At 38.5% G+C, this 23,721-nt stretch overlaps 1 protein-coding gene across 3 annotated transcripts in view; it reads left to right on the top strand.

Moving 5' to 3' along the window:
* Positions 1–23,721, top strand: part of abcc8 (ATP-binding cassette, sub-family C (CFTR/MRP), member 8) — a 164,274-nt gene that overhangs the window by 27,282 nt on the left and 113,271 nt on the right. For 2 of the 3 annotated variants that reach the window (XM_059973947.1, XM_059973945.1), the window contains exons 5-8: positions 1,786–2,028; positions 14,035–14,223; positions 17,029–17,193; positions 23,310–23,465. In XM_059973947.1, the coding sequence (XP_059829930.1) occupies positions 1,786–2,028; positions 14,035–14,223; positions 17,029–17,193; positions 23,310–23,465 (753 nt within the window). The remainder of the gene's footprint in view (positions 1–1,785; positions 2,029–14,034; positions 14,224–17,028; positions 17,194–23,309; positions 23,466–23,721) is intronic. The other variant, XM_059973946.1, reaches the window with a different exon arrangement.

Genomic DNA, 23,721 nt, shown 5'->3' on the forward strand with positions numbered 1-23,721 from the left:
AAGGATCATTATAGAAAATCTTTCTTATCAAATGGAATAAGCATGTACAACAGTTCATCTCTGTGCAACAGGACAACACACATCATAGTACAATAGTTCCTGTGTTATTATTTTGTACATTATTATTGCACATTGATACATTATTGTTGTGTATATTATTATTCTGTACATTAATATTTAAGTCTGCACACTGCTTAGTGTTTTTTTAAATGTTACTGCTGTAACAAAAGAATTTCCCACTCGGGATCAATAAAGTAATTATTATTAAGAGCCCATGGTATTCATGGAAAAAAATATGAGCAAGCATGGATAGAAGATCAGCTGATTGGCAGGAGGCAAAGAGTGGGATAAAGGGGGTCTATTCTCTGGCCGTTGGTGACTTGTTTTCTGCAGGGGATGGTGTTGAGACTGCTTTCATTCTCGTATGTGTTAATGATTTGAAGACAAGATTGATGGTTTTGTGGCCATGTTTGCAGATAATACAAAGATTGATGAAGAGGCGGGTAGTGTTGAGGAAATGGGGAGTCAGCAGAAGGACTTAGACAGATTAGAAGAATGGGCAAAGAAGTGGCAGATGGAATATAGTGCGGGGAGGTATGTGGTCATGCACTACGGTAGAAGACATAATGGTGTAGAGTGTTTTCTAAAAGGGGAGAAAATCCAAAAATCAGAGGTGTAAAGGGACTTGGGAGTCCTCATGCAGGATTCCCTAAAGGTTAACTTGCAGGTTGAGTTGATGGTAAGAAAGGCAAATGCAATGTTAGTATTCATTCTAGGAAGACTAGAATATAAAAGCAAGGGTGTAATGCTGTGGCTTTACAAAGCATTTGTCAGACCACACCTGAAGTATTAAGAGCAGTTTTGGGCCCATTATCTATGAAAAGATGTGCTGGCATTGGAGAGAGTACAGAGGACATTAGCGAGAATGATTCTGGAAATGAAAGAGTTAATGTATAAAGCGTGTTTGACGGTTCTTGGCCTGAACTTGCTGGAGTTTAGAAGATTGAGGGGGGGGGGGGATCTCATTGAAATCTTTAGAATACTGAAATGCCAAGGTAGAGGTGATGTAGAGAGGATTTTTCCTATAGTGGGGTAGTCTAGGATAGATGGCACAGCCCCAGAATAGAAAGATGTCCATCTAGAACAGAGATAAGAAGGAATTTCTATAGCTAGAGGTGTAGTGAATCTGTGGAATTCATTGCCATAGACGGCTGTTGAGGCCAATTCATTGGCTATATTTAAAGCGGAGTTTCACAGATTCTTGATTTGTCAAAGCATCAAAGCCTATGGGGGAGAAGGGAAGAGAATGGGATTGAGAGAGATAATAAATAAACAATAATGGAATAGCAGAGCAGACTCGATGAGCCAAATGACCTAACTCTGCTCCCGTGTCTTTTGGTTTTACTGGCTGCTCTACAGTGACTCTTAGTGAAAGGTGTGAGTATGCGTGTATATACCTATTCAGTGCTTGCAAAAGCAGAATTTGTTATGAAATAGCTCAACTTCACAAACCTTGCTGATTCTTTGAGTCTGGACTCACAAAAGAAGAATGGCCACCTACAAATAATGCTGGAATGTTACAGAATAACTGGAAATTTTGTTCCAATTATATTTGCAACCACATGAGAAGATGAAAGAAAGAGAAATTACAGAGGAATGTGTATATGCTCCCTTTGCTTTATGTTGTTTGCTAAAGAACTTGAATAATTCTTAATGTTCAATAGTAATATAAAGTGTAAACACTCAACTTTATTTCAATTATTAACTTAGTTTTTTTTGCTATAGCGATACATTTTCTACAAACACTCAAGAGAAGTGAAACCTCCAGAAGACCTGCAGGATTTAGGTGTCCGATTCTTGCAACCATTTGTGAACCTACTCTCCAAAGGCACCTACTGGTGGATGAACACCTTCATAACAACGGCACATAAAAAACCCATTGACCTTAAAGCCATTGGCAAGTTGCCTTTTGCCATGAGGGCAATAACCAATTATACACATCTGAAGGAAGCATTTGAACTACAAAAGGTAGCTCACTTAAATATTTAGAAATGTTTAGTTTTACTTTCTGTGTTTAATAGTCTGTGCTTTGTTTCAGGCTATTTTGACTAACCAACTCTTAACACTCAACAAAAGCTTGTACTGGGCCATGAGTATAGTAATGTTCAATGCCTCAGCTGCAAATCTAACTATTGTTAAATATTTTAATCCAGGATATGGGTGGAAGAGCAGTATCTTCATGTTGCGTTTCTGAGAGGAAAAGCAGGTAGATTCTCCTGCTTCAGATCATGTACAAGATGCATGTGCAACAAGGCGTTATGATGAAATGTGAGAAAAGGAACAGCTTTGGTGTGGCTGTGAAATCCCACAATGGTTACATTACCGACTGATACTAAGATAGCACAAGAGCAAGCAGCATAAAACAATCTGCTGGAGGAACTCATTGGGTCAGGTAGTATATGTGAAGAAAATGGACAGTTGACATTTTCGGTCAAGACCCTTCTTCACCTGTGCCTTGACCCAAAATGCCCACTGTCCATTTCTCGCCGCAGTTGCTGCCTGACCCACCGAGTTCCTCCAGCAGTTTTCACTTTGCTCTGTGTTGCAGTGTTACACTCTCCTGGGTCACCAGAACAAATTGACATCGATTGCTGCACCCTTGGGATCCCTCCTCAACAAAAGCCACTACCCTCAGTAGAAAAGTGTAAACACCAAGAGAAGTGTAAACATAAGTTAATGCTGTTTTATTTGATATTAATATTTTGTAATCAATTTATCAAAATACCAGTTAGAAAATTTTATCATTGCAATAACAGTTATGGATTCTTCATATGTGCACATTCTGCACTAGTTATTTACAATAATGATTAGTAAATCTGCCACAGTAGCATAGCAGGAACCATATGCTATTACAGTTTAGGGCATCAGAGTTCAATTCTGGCACTGTAAGGAGTTTGTACGTTCACCCCATGACTGCGTGGGTTTCCCCCAGATATTCCAGTTTCTTCCCACAGCCCAAAGGTGTACTGGTTAGTAGGTTAGTTGCTCATTGTAAATGCACTGTGATTAGGCTATGTTACAATAGGTGGGTTGCTGGAAGGGTCTGCTCCATACTGTATCTCTAACTAAATAAATACCATTCATAAAAGAGATCATGTGTAGCATTTCCACCTTACTAGCTGCATGAAACAGTTCATCTTTTAAATATTCTCACTGGAGAATGCGAGCACCACACATTATTAGTAAGGGTTCATAACAATGTCAGTCAATGATTTGAATCACAGCAACATTCATTCACTGACTGTTTTAAAATACTTAATGTTTTGTTCATATTCACTAACAACTCACAATGGAATTATCATTGCTGCCTTAACAAAAATAGTCCCATAGTTTTGCTACCATGCTATTCAAAGAGTACCTGAGTGGCCAACAATTCTCATATTCTTTATGCACTCAAATAAATTCCATTGTTGGTTTTGGAAAATAAGAATTTATCACTGCTGTCTTATAGTCACCTATGGGGCAAATTACACTTTCCCACAACAACAATTTTTACTTCCAATGACGTCTTGAGTTGTGACTTAATTACTTTTCTGTATAAACAGAACTTTCTGTTCTTTGACCGCTAATTAAAAACACCTTATATAGCAGCTTGCCGATCAGTTAAACTAGACTCTGTGAAATTCAGTTTCCTTTTGTCTTTAGCTTTTAGTTATGTATAACAAATGAATGCCTCAGACAGCCAGTTATTTATAACTTTAAAATCCTTTTGGAATAAGGTAATTTGTCAGTTCTTCTATAACTACCAGTCTCAAAGTCCAGCATTCATTGTGACAGCCCATATCAAAGTTGCTCCTAAAGTAAGAGAATAGATATAATTTTTATAACCATTTTAGGTCATGTTAAAATGAGTAAGGATATGATGAATATTGTTTTCTATTTCTAAGTTCTCTGTTATTAAATTTTTCATATTGATTGGTTTCTGCAGAGTTTACAGGTGACTGTGGGTGAAAGAAGATTAAGGAGATGTTGTTTTCACATCTCTGTCACCCACACTTAATAAGATATTCAAGGATGTTTCAAGTTAGCAATTATTTTTGTGTGAGTAATCATTTTAAATGACTTGCAACCCTTGATCAGGATTGTTCATTTCCAGACAAATTGCATTCAGTGATCTGTAGTGTTACTTATTCATGAATCATTACAGTTACATAAAATCTGGTGCTTATGTCCAATAAATTGTTGTGATTTATACAATAGTGGATCACAACATTAGCTGCAGCTACTTTCGACCCCACCACATTGCCTCAGATGCTGAAAGTAGGCCATTGTCAGATTAAACCTTTAGCGATGTGGCAAAGTCTTCCTTCACCCCACCCCTGGAGATGTTAGCTACTGGACTCAAATGCTGACTTCCCGTACCTGACACACTCTGCTGAATTAAGATTTCAAATAAGGGGTAAGAAGAGAGATATAGCTCTGGTGTGGGAGAGAGATTGGAGGGAAGATGAGAGACGTGACAAGTATTGTGCTTGTGAGAGTGGGAGGAAGGGACAAAAGGTGAGAAAGGGAGAACAATGAAAGTCTCACTCTCTCACTTTCACTCTTTCTCCCTTTCTCTCTCCCCCGCCCTCTCCCTCTTGTTCTCATACTCACCCTCTCTGTCTCTCACACTCACCCTCTCCCTCTCTCTTCCTCTCTAAAACTCTCACCTCTTCTCTAACACTCTCATCTCCACTCTTACACTCTCTCTCTCTCACACTCTAGGCCATAGACCCTCTGTCTTCTACACATACGTACTCTCGTGCACGCGCATGTGCGCACGCACACACACACACACACACACACACACTCTCTCTCTCTCTCCTCTCGCACACTCTCTCTCTCACACTCTCTTTCACACTCACATTCTCCAGCCCTTTCTTTCTCACACTCACTCTTGCCCTCTCTCACACTCCCTCACCTTCACCCTCACCCTCAAACTCAACCTCAACCTCACTTTCACCCTCACCCGATGTGGTGAACTATGTGCCTGTCTGGACACGCCCCCTGCTGACTGCTCCTGTGGCTCCTCCCACAGGCCCCTGTATAAAGGCGATCTGAGGCCTGACGCTCGGCCTCAGTCTCCAGGACATAGTATGATGGACACTCACTCCTGGTTCCTTCTTCCAGTCAATAAAAGCCGATATCTCGCCTTACGTCTCAGTGTGAGTTATTGATGGTGCATCACCCGAACTTCACCCTCAAACTCACCCTCTCCCTCACTCACTTCCTCTTCCTCAGTAATTGTCTCACTCATCCTCTCCCTCACTCTCTCTCATTGTCTCATATTCTCACTCCTGTCCTCTTTCACTTTTCTCACTCTCCCTCACTTCTAACTCTCACTCTCTCTTTCTCACCATCTCACACCCTTTCTCACACTGCTCCCCCACCATCATCTTTTTTCCTGTCAGTTTTCCTGCAGGTAATTCCTGCTGCCTTTGTGTTGAAGTAATTATCTTCAGTGTATGGCTGCTTTGCAGCTGTCCATAGAAACAGAGATCCACTAAATTTTCAGGATTTCCTTTGTAAACTTACAAATCATGTGGCATGGCCAGTGAGCTTTACCAGAGAGTGATCATGAAGGGCAAAGAACAGTATTATAAAAAAGATGCTGGATGTTTATTCAAGAAGCGCATTTTCTAAAAATTGAAATTCCCAGAAGCTGGGCAGAAGGGGCTATGGGTGGAACTTACACTTTGGTAGTAATAAATTTACAACAGTTCTCAGAACAGTTAGAGAATATATGACCCAGAGTAAATGCAATAAAGTTCCCTTGTCTTATAATGTCATCTGTAACATTGCATGTGAAGTATTTCTCTTTTTAGTAACTGGATCACCAGAGAGGAAGTCACATTGCCTCTTCTACATTACACTAGTATTAATCATTAGAAGCTTATGGAATTAACTAAATAAAAGCTAAAGTTTCCTGTTTTTTCCCTTTAAGCCTATTCCAATGTTGATAATTCAGAATATAAACATAAAAGTATATTTTTATAAACAACACATGTTAAAGTCTTGAGTTAATTACCATGTCTACAAATTCTTTAAAAATCACACCAATAAAACAAAGAGGATTTGATTCTGTATGAAAGGCAATTAAATTTTTGGAATTAACTGTTTTGTAAATTTATCATAATTGGTCTACATGCTGAAATTCAGAAACTGAATAATAAGTGTTTGGCTTTCTTTATGATATAGAGCTGTCAGTGCAGGTTGAGAGATGGGTGCAAGGAGATGTAAGGACATTAGATATAAACACAGCAGGTGGAATGTAACATGGAAAATGTAACCTATTAATAATAGGCATTAGAATGCCAAACAAGGAATGAATTACTTGGGATCTGATGGCGCCCACATTAAAAACATTATCCTGAAGAAGGATCTCGCCCTGAAATGTCAAGTGTTTGCCCTTTTCCATAGATGCTGCCTAAGCTGCTGAGTTCACCCAGTGTTTTCTGTGTGTTTTAAAACAATTGTGTAGGTTCAGTTATGGGGAATGGCAGCATGTGGGTGACATAGGACCAATCAGTTCATTTCAGTGCAATTAATTTTCAGAGAGGGGTAATTAAAGGTGAGCGTAAGTGCCCACAAAATTAACATAGATTGTATATTGTCATACAGCTCACAATTGTATGTGCCAGCTATTCACATTAAAATATATTTGACTAAATAAATGGATAGGCAAGATATAGAAGGATGTGGACCAAATGTATGCAAGTACAACTAGCTTCAGTTGGCACCTTGGTCAGCATGCACAAGATGAGTCAAAAGGCTCTATGACTCTATCTACCTGTTGAGCTATGAATTTCTATATTGCTTAGCTTCCTCGCACATATTGTGTAATCCCTTGCTTTTCTTTTGCCTACCATAAGTATATTACTTCAACATTTTTCCGCCTACCTGTCACATCCATTGATATCTTCAAGTGGCACCATAATTAACACTTGGGAAGTATGGTAAGGGATTATGGGATTTGGCAGAAGAGTGAACTGAGTGATAAATTGTGCTTCTTTGTACATAGTTTCTACAAACGTAATTGGTAAAAACACAAAGAGAAAATAAAGCCATTCATAATTTGCAAGAGAAATTACTTAAATGAATCTTAACAAAATGTAAGTAATTCGCTAACTCCAATGTCACAATTATTGAATATATACAAAGGAGGATGCTGCACTCAAGTGCTCTGAATAATATTGGTCCCAGAGTAGCACAGAATGCCTTCTAAAAATATACAACAGTTGTAAGTTCTTTTTTAATCATAAAGGATGTAATTAATCAATTTTCTCTGTAATCATAGTTTGTTAACAAAGTACATAAATTCATATGTTGAACATTTTCAGTAGCAGTATCATTTTGACTTTGTGAAATGCTGTGCTTCAGAATTCATTTTCTAAAGATTAGAGTGGGAGATGGATGAAATATGTCTGAGTTCATTGTGCATTTTTTGCGTATCGAGTATGTCAAAAGAATATTAAAATAGTTATATTCTATTCAGCATTCACTTCCATTCCCCCGGTTAAAAATCTGGGTTTAAGCTTCTATGTGGATTATGATCCTCAGAACCTAGTAGTGATGTTTATAAATAGAGATTTGGACCATTTCTCTCTTTGGTTAATATGGACGGAGGGAAATTCTATTGAGGTTCAGACCTTCATTCCCATATTTTGTCTCTATGTCTGTCATTTAACAAGTAATTTGAGACTTTAGATTGTGATTGATCATCATATCAATACAAGAAGATTTAATATTGTTAATCGGGGGTGGGGGATTAGACTAAGTATACAAACTATTGGGCTCATCTATAACTTTACCTTGTTATTTTTGAACCCTCCTTTTTATGGACGGAGGAATAATTTCTCCTTCATACAAATTTTATGTTGTCTTTCCCACAACAAATAAGTATAATTTTCAATGTAATTTGATAAATGATTCATTCTCTCAAAAACTGACCTTTGCTACCTTTCACCATCTGGTTTTTAAATTACTTTGACATTAAATAGAATAAAATAAACATGAGAGACAAAAGTAAAAACAATTATATTTACATCAGAACATTGCAGAAAATCAACAGTTCTATGGATTGAAAGTTTGCCAACTGGTGTATCTTTATTTTCTCTTTATTAATGTAGACGTTTTGCTGTGTTTTCCTTTCACATTGTTGAATCTGGTGAATAGAATCACAAAGGTCAGTAATTAATAATTAATGGATGTTAATCAGCTAGATATTATAAGTTCTGCTAAATTAATCAATGGACTTTAATTTTCAAAGCACCCAAAAATTGCACTGTAAAATGTTCCAAGAGTCTCTGACAGCCTTTGATTATCCAGAAGTTGTTAATAACTTTAGTTTCAGCATTCAGAAGCATGACCATCTTCTAACATAAAAGGTTACTGAGGCAATACAGTTATATTCAAGCATACTACACATACACATGCATACTCCCTGAGGTTGCTTCAAGAGCTGGTTTAGATACAAGAGGCTAACTGGTCTCCTCTATGCCGTAATATAATAGGAGAAATATAAACATGAGAATAGAAATATATATAAAAATATTTTCTAAAATGGAATTCAGTTACATATTATAATTATTTTTGCATAATATTCATTCCTATAATTAAAAACTTGTTATCATTGACTATGGGTTTCCAAATATAATAATCATTTTAAAAGTTAACACTTATGAGTAATAATTTAAAAATCACAATTTAGTCTGGTACATCAGTGGAAACCAAACACAGCTGTTTCCTAAGACAGATCAGCTGCCGTTAACAAGCCTTCACCACCTTCTCTCCACCAGCTTTGCCACCACTTGTATATTTCAGTCTCTCTTTATCAGTTCTCTGTCATGAATACTGCTTCTCTTCACTCCACAATCACGTCTTCACAGCAACATGAAATGTGTTTAATTTCTAACCCTTTTTTTCCCAGTTCTTGTGTAGCTTTATCAACCTAAAATTTTAGCTCTGCTTCATTGTCCTTTCTCTCAACCTATAGAGAATTTCCAAAGTTTTTCAGCTTATTTTTCAGATCTCCAGCATCTGAGAGCCCTGCTTTTCAAAATGCATTGTCTTGTTATTTGTAGAGGACACTGCAGAGGGAATGTCCACTGAGTCAGTGAGACTGGCCAATGAGAGGAGAGGCCATAGTGGATCTAGTTCTGGGTAATGAACCTGGTCAGGTGGCAGACTTCTTGGTGGGGGAGCATTTTGGTGAGAGTGACCACAACTCCCTTAGCTTCAGCAAAGCTATGAAAAGATAAAAACAGACAAAATGGGAAAGTGCTTAACTGGGGAAGGTCTAATTAGGAAGGGATGAGGCAGGAACTAGTGAGAGTAAATTGGAAACACATGTTCAAGGGTGAAAGCACAGAAGTAATGTGGAAAAGTTTAGGGACCACTTGTGCTGAGTTCAGGATAGGTTTGTCCAACTGAGACAAGGAAAAATGGTAGGAAAAGGGAACCGTGGCTGACGAAACACGTGAGGCAACTCGTCAAGAGGAAGAAGGAACCATATGTTAGATATAAGAAGCAGAAAGCAGGATGGGCTTATGAGAAATATAGGGTAGCCAGGAAGGAGCTTGAAAGGACTTAGGAGAGCTCGAAGGGGGGGGCATGAGAAGGCCTTGGCATGTAGGATTAAGGAGAACCCCAAGGCATTCTATGCGTATGTGAAGAACAGAAGGATGACAAGAATGAAGGTGGGGCCGCTAAATGATAAAGAAAGCGGAGGAGGTTGTGGAGCTCCTAAATGAATACTTTGCTTCAGTATTCACAAGTGAAAATGACCTTGATCAGGGTGAGGTCAAAATAGAACAGGCCTGTGTGCTGGACAATGTGGAGATTAAGGAAGAAGAAGTGTTAGATCTTCTTAAAAAACATCAAGGTTGATAAGTCCCCAGGGCCGGATGTGATACACCCCAGGTTGCTGTGGGAAGTGAGAGAAGAGACCACTGGAGCAGTAGCTATGATTTTTGCATCCTGTCTGGCTGCAGGGGAGGTGCCGGAGGACTGGAGAATGGCAAATGTAGTTCCCTTGTTTAAAAAAGGTAATAGGGAGAATCCTGGGAACTATAGACCGGTGAGTCTTATGTCAGTGGTCTGCAAACTATTGGAAAAGATTCTTAAGGATAGGATCTATGAGCATTTGGAGAAGTACAGTCTGCTCAAGGATAGTCAATATGACTTTTTGAAGGGAAGGTCGTGCCTCACGGGCCTAATTAAGTTTTTTGAAGAGTTAACGAAAGAAATTGATGAGGGTAGGGCAGTAGATGTGGTCTACATGGATTTTGGCAAGACATTTGACAAGGTCCCCCATGAGAGACTCATCCAGAAAGTCATGCGGCATGGAATCTGTAGAACCTTGACTGTTTGGATAAAAAATTGGCTTACAGGAAGAAAGCAGAGGGTAGTAGTGGAAGGAAAATATTCTGCCTGGAGGTCGGTGACTAGTGGAGTGCCGCAAGGATCTGTCCTGGGATCCCTGCTATTTGTGATTTTTATAAATGACCTGGATGGGGAGGTGGAAGGATGGGTGAGTAAGTTTTCAGATGACACAAAAATTGGAGGAGTTGTGGATGGAGCTGTAGGTTGTCGAAGGTTACAAGAGGATATATACAGGATGCAGAATTGGGAAGAAAAATAACAGGTGGAGTTCAGTCTGGATAAATGTGAGGTGATGCATTTTAGAAGGACAAACCAGAAGGCTGAGTACAGGGTTAATGGTCGGTTACTTAAAAGTGTGGATGAACAGAGGGGCCTTGGGGTTCAAATCCATACATCCCTCAAGGTTGCTGCACAGGTTGATAGGATAGCTAAGAAGGCCTATGGGATGCTAGGCTTCATTAATAGGGGGATTGAGTTCAAGAGTAGAGAGGTTATGTTGCAACTCTGCAAATCTCTGGGGAGACCACACTTAGAATATCGTGTTCAGTTCTGGTCACCTCATTACAGGAAGGATGTGGAAGCTATGGAGAGGGTGCAGAGGAGATTTACCAGGATGTTGCCTGGATTGGAAAACAAGTCTTATGAAGCAAGGTTAGCAGAGCTGTGACTTTTCTCTTTGGAGCGTAGAAGGATGAGAGGGGACTTGATAGAGGTCTACAAGATTATGAGAGGCATAGATAGGGTGGATAGTCAGTACCTGTTTCCCAGGGCATGAATAGCAAACACCAGAGGGCATATGTACAAAATTCAGGGAGGGAAGTTTAGGGGAGACATCAGGGGTAAGTTTTTTACACAGAGAGTTGTAGGTGCCTGAAATGACTTGCCAAGAATGGTGGTGGAGGCTAAAACATTAGGGGTATTTTAAGAGCTTGTTGGACAGGCACATGGATGAAAGAAAAATAGAGGATTACAGGGTAGTGTGGATTTAGTACTTTTTTTTAAGGATATATGGGTCAGGACAACATTGAGGGCTGAAGTCTAGTGTAGAGTCTCCCTAGTGTTTGTTCTTTAATTAACCAAAATTCCCCTTTACCACTCTCATTCTTAGAGAAGATATTACAAATTTACTTGCACCTGGAAAATACTGACTTTGGTAGAAAAGGTATTATATTCTCCTTAATTCATATATGGTATGTCAGCATTCATGTATTTCCCACCTCATCACTTCTGTTTGCAGGCTATCACTATCTTACATACAAAGAATAAAAAAGAAAGATGAACATTACAACACACAAAAAAACTTTGTTTCAATTTTCATAAATGTTGCCTGACCTGCTGAGTATTTTAGCATCTTGTATTTTTATTTTAAATCTCCAGCATCAGCAATTTTTAAATGTTTTGACTGCATGACTTCCTGTTCCATAATTCTTTTGTTAGTGTTTGTTCAATTTTACTGAAATCCTATTTTGCAGTATAAAAAAGTACAAATTATTGTACTTTTCGGTAAAGCAGCCAACATAGCCAAAGATCCCATCCACCCTGGACATTCTGCCTTCTTCCTCCTCCCTTCGGGCAAAAGATTCAAAAGCCCGAAGATAAATATCATCAGGCTCAAGGACAGCTTCTATTCTGGTAGTAAATGAACATTGATTGGTCCCCTAGTATGATAAGATGGACTCTTGACTACAGAATCTACCTTATTATAACCTTGTGCCTGATTGTCTTCTCTACACTTTCTCAGTAACTCTAATACTCTAATAGTAACTAAAAATTCTGAATTTTACTGTTTATTTTATTTTATCTTATACTGTCTCTCCTTGTACTACCTCATTGTACTGATGTGATTAAGTAATCTGTATGGACGGTATACAAAACAAAGCTTTTCACTTTTATCTCGGTACATATGATAATAAACCAATAATAAATTTATTACATAGGGTTTGAAATTGGTCACCAAAGAGCTTGCTGCCCGCTGCAGTGCGGTATAGCGGCATTACTGAAAATATGATTATATGTCATGGAGAATGTACTGAAAATAAAATATAATAACATCAAAATGTTATGTTTCATCAAAACATAGTAAGTCCCCGGGACTGGACAAAATGCACCCCAGGCTACTGTGGGAGGCTAGGGAGGAGATTACTGAGCCTCTGGCAATGATCTTTGCATCATCAATGGGGACGGGAGAGGTTCCGGAGGATTGGAGGGTTGCAAATATTATTCCTTTGTTCATGAAAGTGAGTAGCGATAGCCCAGGAAATTATAGACCAGTGAGTCTTACCTCAGTGGTTGGTAAGTTGATGAAGTAGATCCTGGGAGGCAGGATTTATGAACATTTGGAGAGATGTAATATGATTAGGAATAGTTAGCATGGCTTTGCAAAGAGCAGGCTGTGCCTTACGAGCCTGATTGAATTTTTTGAGGATGTGACTAAACACATTGATGAAAGAAGAGCAGTAGATGTGTATATGAATTTCGCAAGGCATTTGATAAGGTACCCCATGTAAGACTTACTGAGAAAGTAATGGCATCCAAGGGGACATTGCTTTGTGGATCCAGAATTGGCTTGCCCACAGAAGGCAAAGAGTGGTTGTAGATGGGTCATTTTCTGCATGGAGGTCGGTGACCAGTGGTGTGCCTCAGGGATCGGTTCTGAGACCCTTACTCTTTGTGAATTTTATAAATGACCTGGATGAGGAAGTGGAGGGATGTGTTAGTAAGTTTGCTGATGACACAAAGGTTGGAGGTGTGTGTAGTGTGGAGGGCTGTCAGAGGTTACAGCGGGACATTGATAGGATGCAAAACTGGGCTGAGAAGTGACACATGGAGTTCAACCCAGGTAAATGTGAAGTAGTTCATTTTGGTACGTCAAATATAATGGCAGAGTATAGTGTTAATGGTAAGACTCTTGGCAGTGTGGAGGATAAGAGGGATCTTGGGGTCCGAGTCCATAGGACGCTCAAAGCAGCTGCGCAGGTTGACTCTGTGGTTAAGAAGGCGTATGGTGTATTGGCCTTCGTCAATCGTGGAATTGAATTTAGGAGCTGAGAGGTAATATTGCAGCTATATAGGACCCTGGTCAGACCCCACTTGGAGCACTGTGCTCAGTTCTGGTCGCCTCACTACAGGAAGGATGTAGAAGCCATAGAAAGGGTGCAGAGGAGATTTACAAGGGTTGAGGATTTTCTCCATGGAGCAAAGGAGGATGAGAGGTGATCTGATAGAGGTGTACAAGATGATGAGAGGCATTGATCGTGTGGATAGTCAGAGGCTTTTTCCCAGGGCTGAAATGGTTGCCACAAGAGGACATAGGTTTAAGGTGCTGGGGAGTAGGTACAGAGGAGATGTTAGGGGTAAGTTTTTTACTCAGAGAGTGGTGAGTGCGTGGAATGGTCTGCCGGCAACGGTGGTGGAGGTGGATACAATAGGGGTTTTTAAGAGGCTTTTAGATAGGTGCGTGGAGCTTAGTAAAATAGAGGGCTATAGGTAAGCCTAGTAATTTCTAAGACAGGGACATGTTTGGCACAACTTTATGCACCGAAGGGCCTATATTGTGTTGTAGGTTTTAAATGGTTCTATGTTTCTAACATGTTTTACCTTCTATTACAGAAGAAGGGTTCTGTTGGGCCTCAGGACTCAAAGCTTTTTTGGCGTGTGCTGCGGCAGGCTTTTGGTCGCCCAATCATTCTCAGCAGCACGTTCCGTATTATGGCTGACTTGCTGGGGTTTGCAGGCCCACTCTGTATCTCTGGGATTGTACATCACCTGAGCAATGAAAACAAAACATTTCGTCCACAGGTACAACAATATTATTGCTACTCCAAAGCACAATTCTAGCATCTGTTCAAGTCAATCAGAAATCTATGTCATACAACCCAGTGTAGTTAGTTTGATTGTCTGTTAATAATATGCAGAAAATCCTCTTGAATTTATTACTTGTGTTATCTGATAGTGCACAAGTTCTATAACTCATAGTTCAGAAATGGAACAGATAGAGTGTCAGGGATTTCTCTTTTAGGCATCCTGTTCTTCCAGTTTATTTTAATGAGGACTATTTCAGATAGCAACAGGATATCTTTGTATTCATCTAACTGGCATCCTTCTTAAACTGGATATATTTTCTTGCTGTAATATTTGTATGTTCCTGCAGCACACTGGCCACACCATCGGATTAAACTTGCCGTACTGATAATAGCTATAACATTGTAAAGCCACAGTAACGTGAAAATCCAGCAGGATTCTCAATCAGGCAGCAGTTTCCATGTTGTAAATTTTTTTTAAAAAGCACTACAATGAGTGAAGGATTCAAAACAGGTTACACAAGGTCAGTTACAGAAAAGATCACATTAAAATTGATATCAATGAGTTGAAAATAAATTCAGCTTACAGGTTTTGAAATGTCAGATCTTCTATCTTCTCTATTGTTATTGAGAGATAGCAATAATTTATAATAATTATTCAAAGTTTGAAACCTTATTCAAAATTCATTTATTTAAATATTGCCGCACATGTTGAGTTAAATTACTTTAGTAGTTTAAACTAAACCACATCATATTAAAATAAATCATGTTAATTAGCTTAATGCTTTTTATGTCAATGATTTGGATGATGGAATTGGTGGCTTTGTTGTGAAGTGTGCAAACAATATGAAAATAGGTGGAAGGGCAGATAGTTTTGAGGAAGTAGAGAGGCTACAGAAGGACTTAGACCGATTAGGAGAATGGACAAAGAAATGACAGATGGAATACAATCAAGGAAAAATCTGCACATACTGGAAACCCTGGCAACACACAAAAAATGCTGGAGGAACTCGTCCGGCTATGCAGCGTCTATGGAATACAGTGTCAGGAAGTGTATGGTCATGCATTTTGTCAACCCTTTCTTTTCTTTTACCAATTTTCTAAATGTGGTGGAAATACAAAAAAAAACTGAGATGCAAAGGGACTTGGGAGTCCTTGTGCAGGATTTTCTAAAGATTAATTTTAAAGATTTGAGTCCGTGGTGAGGAAGGCAAATGCAATGTTAGCATTAATTTCAAGAGGACTAGAATATAAAAACAAGAATGTAATGTTGAGACTTTATAAAGTACTACTGAGGCCTCACTTGGAGTATTGTGAGCAGTTTAGGGCCCATTATCTTAGAAAGGATGTGCTGAAACTAGAGGTTTGCCTAAATGATTCCAGGTTTGAATGACTTGTCATATGAAGAATGTTAGATGGCTTTGGGCCTGTATTCACTAGAATTCAGAAGACTGAGGGGTGACCTCATTGAAGCAAGGGTGAAAGCCCTTGATAGAGTTGATATGGAGAGGCTGTTTTCTATGGTGGGGGAGGCTAAGACCAGAAGGGTTAGCCTCAGAATAAACAGGCATCTTTTTAGAATGGAGATGAGAAGCAATTTCTTTAGCCAGAGAGTACTGAATCTATGGAATTCTTTGCCACAGGCAACTGTGTAGGCCAAGTCTTAATGTATATTTAAGAACAGAGGTTGATAGATTCTTGATTGGTCAGGGCATGAAGGGATATGGGGAGAAGGCAGGAGATTGGGGAAGAGAGGAAAATCGGATCAGCCATGATGAAATGGCAGAGCAGACTCGATAGGCCAAATTTCCTAAATCTTACAGTCTTAATGTATTCCTGTAATAAACTCTCCAAGTTCTGATAATAAAGAATACTGCATTTGTAACATACATTTATTACAAAGCAATAATTCAAGAACAGCTGCATGATGTACCATTCCCATGTATTAAATTCTATTATAATTACTTTTTCAAACGTAATAATAACAATAAAAGAAAAGTGCAAGAAGTGTTCGAAAACTTCAGCAAGTCAGGCAACATCTGCGGAAAGCAAAACAGTAAAAGTTTAGGTCGAAGACACTTCATCTTACATCAGATCAGATGTTTTTCAAGACCTGTTTTGCCAACACATACAAGGTTTATTCATTTCCACAGATGCTGCCTGACCTGTTGAGTTCTTCCTGAATTTTGTGGGTTTTGTTCTGGATTTCCAGTATCTGTAGAATCTCTTCGGTTATGATTTCCTGCTTTTATTTCAGATTTCCGGCATCTCTGGTTTTCCTTTATTATAATAATGTCTAATTAAAGATTTGCATGTGATATACAAAGTTATAACATTCAGAGATAATGTAAGAGGTAGTGATGAAGTTAATACTGAAGAAGAAAGCTGCATACTGTAGGAAACAGAGGCAGAAAAATAGAAAGTGCAACTAATTCCAATGATGTATGATTATGCAAGTGAGAGCAAGCAAGGCAAAGAAATACACAGTGAATGGTAGTATTCTCAGAAATAGGAACAGAGCAAACTTAGCATGTGTGTTCACAAGTCTTTGAAGGTCAGAGGTCATGTTAAGAAGTATAGGTGAAAGAGAAAAGTTGGACTCTTCCATGTATAAATAACAGACATTTTTTATACACTCTTCTACAAATAAACCAATTTAAATAAATTTACATCCAGATCATATTTTGGACTCAATAATGTTTGAATAATTAAATCATTCGATGATGTACATGTTGTCGAGAAATGATAGCTTCTAAAAATGCACTGCTGATAGAAACTTACAGACAACCTTTGGTCTCTGCAGGTCAAAATACTGGGCGTTTACTTCATTTCCTCACAGGAGTTCTTGGCCAATGCTTATGTTATTGCAGTTCTCTTGTTTCTTGCTCTGCTTTTGCAAAGGACATTTCTTCAAGCATCTTACTATGTTGCCATAGAAACAGGAATCAACCTACGAGGAGCAATTCAGGTACCTGAACTTTGTTTAATGTGTGTTCATTCAGGAGATTTGACATGTACCGTTTCCAATCAGTTGTTTTCTACTTAATAGAGCACTAATTCTGAGTCCTGAGGAGGCGCAATTCCAAACGTGTGTTGTTATGGCAATAGGTGTAATGTATTCAAACATGAACTGTAGTGCATATTTTAATAGAAAATAGTTTTTATCTTTAAATATTGATGATGGTAAGTGGATCGTGTGTTATTTATATAACATGGTTAAATATAGCATTGTGCTAACGGATTATCTTCTTTCCTGCTCTGCTTTCTGTAAACATAGAAACATAGAAAATAGGTGCAGGAGTAGGCCATTCGGCCCTTAGAGCCTGCATAGCCATTCAGTATGATCATGGTTGATCATCCAACTCAGAACCCTGTACCTGCTATCTCTCCATACCCCCTGATCCCTTTAGCCACAAGGGCCATATCTAACTTCCTCTTAAATATAGCCAATGAACCGGCCTCAACTGTTTCCTGTGGCAGAGAATTCCACAGATCCACCACTCTCTGTGTGAAGTTTTTCCTCATCTCGGTCCTAAAAGGCTTCCCCTTTATCCTTAAATGCAAAATAATTGGTAACCCAAACACAGGATGTGCAGTAAACAATAAAAACAATCAAGTTGACATGAGGTAGTTGAAATTCAATATAACTGTTGCAGTTTTACACTGGAAATCCATACCACCAAAATCCCAGTCCTGATTTTTGGTGCACTGTGGTTTGTGGAAACATAAAATCAAACCAATAATGTACAATTTTGTACTGTTTGCTCTTGGTACAAGGAAGGAGTAGGAGCACTAATTTTCCCCTCCAAGTCATCATTCTTATTTAGAAAGACCATAGAAGTGAAATTCTGTTGATATAATAAATTAATGTTCTTCTGATGTTTTTGTACCTGAAATTCAGTTATTTTGTATCATGTTGCCCACCTGCATAAAATATCCACTAAAATAATTTAATTTGTGTAACTGGTGTCATGGGAGCATTTGAAAAGCTTGTAAAAGCAGAAGTCAAAGGATGTTATCCAAAATTCACTGGCAATGCTATGCAATTGCTGGACCTACACTTCTTCTTTGGATATGGTCATTCCTTTCCCGAACATTCATGAAAAGTCAGCTAAATGCTCTAGTTTTTAACTGGAAATTTGATTAATAGCTGAAAATCTGCTGAGGCATTGTTGAGTCATTAACAACTTGACTCAATTTTCATGAGGGTCTTTAAATCAATGAACAGCGTGAGTGTGAACTGTTGGGATGACCTATCTTAATGTCTTTAACTTTCTTTAACTGTTTTTTTGCATTGACAGAACAGATTGAGGTAGGCACAAACAATTTGAAGGCATGTTATTTCTAAGTTCCCCTCCTCTTTTTCCTTATCCTTATCACCTGTGTCATCCAATGCAGAACTAGTTTCTAAAATCTGCCACTTCGATCTGATTTTCTACCCCTGCCTGAGAGATACAAGTGATCACTTGCAGGTGGAAGATTCCGCCTCCCAAAAAAATTTTCAGATTTGATGAGACATTAGAGAACTCTGGTAGCACAAGGTACCAAGTTTGCAGATTTAACACAGAACAGGCTTAAGAATCATGTATCCGTTATTAAGTTTCCAAATGACCCATTATATCTGAGCAGATTGGAAAAGAGTTAATCAATTTAATCCCTTCTAAGATGTAATCTTTCAATCATTCTATGATTTATAATGTTTGCTTTTGTGTCTTGTGACACTATCTAAGGAATCTCTATCATTTTTTATAGAGTGTGACTATCAGGTATTATCCCAAAATCCTCTGACTTTCTCCTGTGGTAGGGAACTGTATTGTGAAACTTTAGCGACAGGGATGAAAACAAGGTCTAAGCAGTTTGGAAGATGAAACCTCCCCAAAATGAAACACTCAAGTGTTAGCCTATTTATAGCTTCCAAATGACATCTGAAATAATTAAAGAGAACTTAGCCTATGGATTTTGACCCACGCTACTCTTATACATTAAATGGCAGAACTATTTACTGAGGCATAGAAACACTAACAGTTACATGCTAGAGAGCAGTTTGACCTAGGAAGGAACAGTGAGGCTACAATTAAAATTCACTTAAGCCATATACAGTAACTGAATTGTAAAGTTAGAGGTGTATAGTGGTGATAGAGCTTAGGCAAGGTATAGCAAAAGGGGAACCAGATCAAAATCAGGGCAGATTGTGGGGTAATTAGCAGTTTTGGGTATAGTAAACCAGAACGCGGGAAGGACCAGACAGTTGGTTACATGAAGGAAGCTAAATCTGTATTACAGTACCTTATATGCAACCTTTAGGTTGGAAATTTTCAACTTGTATGTCCCAAGTCAATAAATAAATAAATATTTTACTGTTTCGAACACAAGTAATCTTCTTGATATGATGATATGAAGGCCTTTTGGCAATAAGAAGGAATTAATACGAGAAAGTGGAGTGAGAAAATCAACAGCATTTAGCAAAAAACAACCTTAAGAAACAATGTTTTCCAACATATTTATTATTTACTATACATATTATGCAGAAGAATATCAATATCACTATATACTACACTGAGATTCAATTTTCTTGCAGGAATACAATCTAAATATTGAAGTACTACACACAAAGACTGACAACCAAAGTGCAAAGTAAAATAAACTGTGTGAACACGAAAAAGAAGATAATAATGAATAAGTAATGAACATAAGTTAGTCATAGAGTCATAGAAATGTACAACATAGAAACAGGCCCTTTGGTCAACCTAGTCCATTCTGAACATTTTAACCTGCAATGTCATTGAAAGTGAGTGTATATTTTGTGGAATCAGTTCAGTGTTGAGGTGAGCAAAGTTATCCTCACTGGCTCAGGAGCCTGATGGTTGAAGGGTACTAACTGATCCTGAACATAGCAGTGTAGAACATGAGGCTCCTGTATGCCCTTACTGATGGCAGCAGCAAGAAGAGAGCATGGCCTGAATGGTGGTGGTCTGTGATGATTTCTTGTAGCAGCACTTCTTATGGCTGTGCTCAGTGGTGGGGAGGACTTTTCCAGTGATTGACTGTTCTATATTCACCAGAAAATGTTTGCAAATATTCTGTTTATCTATAGGCAAGTGAATGAATAGTTCAGCAACCTCTAGATAAGTAACTCAAATAAAAATATGACATTCTGAAGTGATTAATATCACTGGGCCTCATATTACATAAATCCATAGCATGAGTTTAACAATCACTTGAATTGAAAATTGAGTTGCTTATAAATCAAAATCCAACCTCTATCAGTTACATTGCTAACCTTTCCATGGGTAACTTTCACCCCATGGATCATTAAAATCTAAAAATCTGGATTATTAGATTACTGAAAAGATGATAAATATCTTAATAGTCAGCTTTACGTGGTAGAAAGAAGTGGTGTATTTGGAGGTTATATCAGATAGCCCACAGAAGCAGTTGCAGAACCCAAGAACATTAAATTTTAATTGCCTGCACATTATAATGATTTTGATAACTAACCAGTATCTAACACACTGTTACTGGCTTAGTTCTTCAGCAGAGAATCCAATTTTATGAATAGATAGCTTGTTCTACTTAAAGCTAGTTTTAACTTTCTCATGTGCATACAGCAGGAATGGGAAATCATTGTGGAATTCTAGAAACTTTCCAAAAGACTCTGGGCATGACGTTAGAAAGGCCCAGCTCTGTATGGCCTGATGGAGAGGATGTTACATTTGATGTATTCACTAGTAACCAGGTGATTCTCATACAGCAACCTTCCATAGTCCCAGAATTTTCATTGTATCAAAGCACAAGAATCGGTGTAGGCACCTCAAACTCAAGCATCATTGGAAGATGAGTTATTAGTTGATGGTTCTACACTTTTTGGCACTTTTGGTCAGTGGGGGAAAGATAGTTGCTGATTCCAGAGTCACAGAACTCTGAAAAAGAAGTGGCATGATAGATTGTTAACACTGTAAATCAGTGAGTTGTTTTGTTATGTCTCCCCTCTCACTGTGAAAGGGGACATTTCTTGATCCCTTTACTTGCGGGGGTGGGGGGGAGAGAGCCTGTGGTACATAAAATTGTTGGGTGAACAATTAGGTTTTATTGCACTGAAGATCATGTTCTTTCTTGGGAGCTTCGCTATTCATGCTAGGTGAATGGAGGGTGCTGATGGTTTTTTACAAAAGGGGGTGGGGGTGGTGTGCTGCTGCTTGTGTGTGGGAAGGGGAGAGGGGAGCTTTGGGTCTCCTGTTGTCTTTACTGTCACTCATTCTTTGGGCCACTCTTCCGGTTTCTTGGATGTCTAGGAAGATAAAGAATCTCAAGATGTATATTATATACATTTCTCGGATATTAAACTGAACTATTGAACTAAATGTTTGGATTAGAAATTTTAATTTTAATTTTGCCTTTTCATAAGCTTTATCTGAGAGGCAGCTGTAATGATTAGCGACAGAGAAAAAAATTGCTGTGGACAATTTATGGAAGTGAAATTTGGGCTTGTCTAAGGGCTGCACAATTAAATAAGTTGGTCATGGATGGCAAAACAAGAAAGGAGCTACACAAGTTGCTGGAACCCTCCCTTTTTCTTCATCCTCCATCAGTTCTGCAGTTGCTTTCTAGGGAAGGACTGGGTTTCTCTGACTCATCTTTTTTTCCGGTCCTGATGAAGGGTCTCGGCCTGAAGCATCAACTGTACTCTTTTCCTTAGATGCTGCCTAACCTGCTGAGTTCCTTCAGCATTTTGTCTGTGTTGTTTGGACTTCCAGCATCTGCAAATTTTCTCTTGTTTGTGACTGAGTTCTCAGAATAGTTGATTTGTGCATCATGGAGTAGATAACTATAAATCTTGAGACTATCTGTGCTGTGTATAGCAGTGCAAGCAGTAGAATTATTATTTTAGCATGCAGGTGGACTTGTTTACTTTTCATTATTAGTTGCAAGTTAACCATATAACCATATAACAATTACAGCACAGAAACTGGCCATCTTGGCCCTTCTAGTCCGTGCCAATGCTTACACTCATCTAGTCCCACTGGCCCACACTCAGGCCATAACCTTCCATTGCTTTCCTATCCATAATATAACCAAGTTGCATGACAAGTTGAAAGACTAGAGTGTAGGCTGCTGAGTTTCTTCAGTATTTTCTGTGTGTTGAGTGTAGGGTGTGTAGTTATCGAAAGGCGAACCCTTTTATCAAAATGGCTGAAGTATCAATGGTATATTGGACTACTGCTGAATAAGCACATCATGACTGAAACCTGGATACTCAACACTAATGCTACTGGTGGGCTGTGACTAGTCACACATTAGCTGGATATTGACAAAATGGAAATCTTTCAACTTGCAGTGCATTGGCCAGATAACGACAGAACACTAATGATTGCATACTGATTCTTGAGGAAGCCAGGAAACATTACCAAGCTACATAATTAGCAACCTCTATTAAAAGAGAATCATATATTTATAAATCCCTTGAAAAAGAGTACATCAGTGACTCCCTTCTTGCTGAAATGGACTGCATATGTTGCAAATATCTTCAGTTCTTTATGTTAACATTCCCAGTGACTGTGACATGTCCAAACAAAGAAGCAAGTTTTATGACTTTGGAGATGCAGCTAAAAACATGCTTTGAACCTGATTGGTAAATACTTGCTATTAAGTTTGATCATGACAAACAAATAAAACTGCTTGAAGGCCAGCGCTTAGAAATGAAAGTGTGTGTGACTAAAGCCCAGAGCAAGATCCAAAGTCTTTTATAATCAAGACCTTTCTTTCTCACCAGTGAGAAGTACACAAAGAAAATCTAGTATGGACGGGTTAGGGCTGGGATTTTGCAGGAAAAAGAGACATCTAGAGCAGAGGTCATGGATCAGAACCATCAAAGTGTGAAGTCAGGGTCTTTATCAGAGTATCAGTGCAAGATAGGATTGGTTGTTGAGTGAGGAATGTTCACTTGCTTTGTGGGTGCATTACTTTGATTTATTATTATTTAAAATTACTTACAGTTTTTTAAATTGTGTCAGTTTTAGTCTTATTCAAATATTTTGCATGAAAGATTTTCAACATAGTTACTAATAATAGCTTCTTTCGTTTCAGGCGAAGATCTACAATAAGATTCTTCGTTTGTCAACTTCAAATATGTCCATGGGAGAGATGACGGTAGGACAGATTTGCAATCTGGTCGCCATTGACACAAACCAGCTGATGTGGTTTTTCTTTCTCTCTCCCAATCTATGGGCTATGCCTGTGCAGGTAATTTTTTGGGATACTAATGCTGAACTTCTTAAGCTAACGGCACCTCAACTTCAGTGATGGATGTTAGAATATTAAGCAGATAATGAACCTACTAGAAAGTGAGCCTAATATGCATCACTTCAGCATGTTCCCAATTTTTATTCAAATATTTTGTCTCAAACCTCTTCCAGTGACTGTTCAGTAAAGCACAGACAAGGGTCCACTGAAAAACTGGAATTCGATGCAGTATGAATTTGTCCATGCTATAATACCT

Source organism: Hypanus sabinus, chromosome 7 (genome assembly GCF_030144855.1).
Source record: "Hypanus sabinus isolate sHypSab1 chromosome 7, sHypSab1.hap1, whole genome shotgun sequence".
NCBI lineage: Eukaryota > Metazoa > Chordata > Chondrichthyes > Myliobatiformes > Dasyatidae > Hypanus > Hypanus sabinus.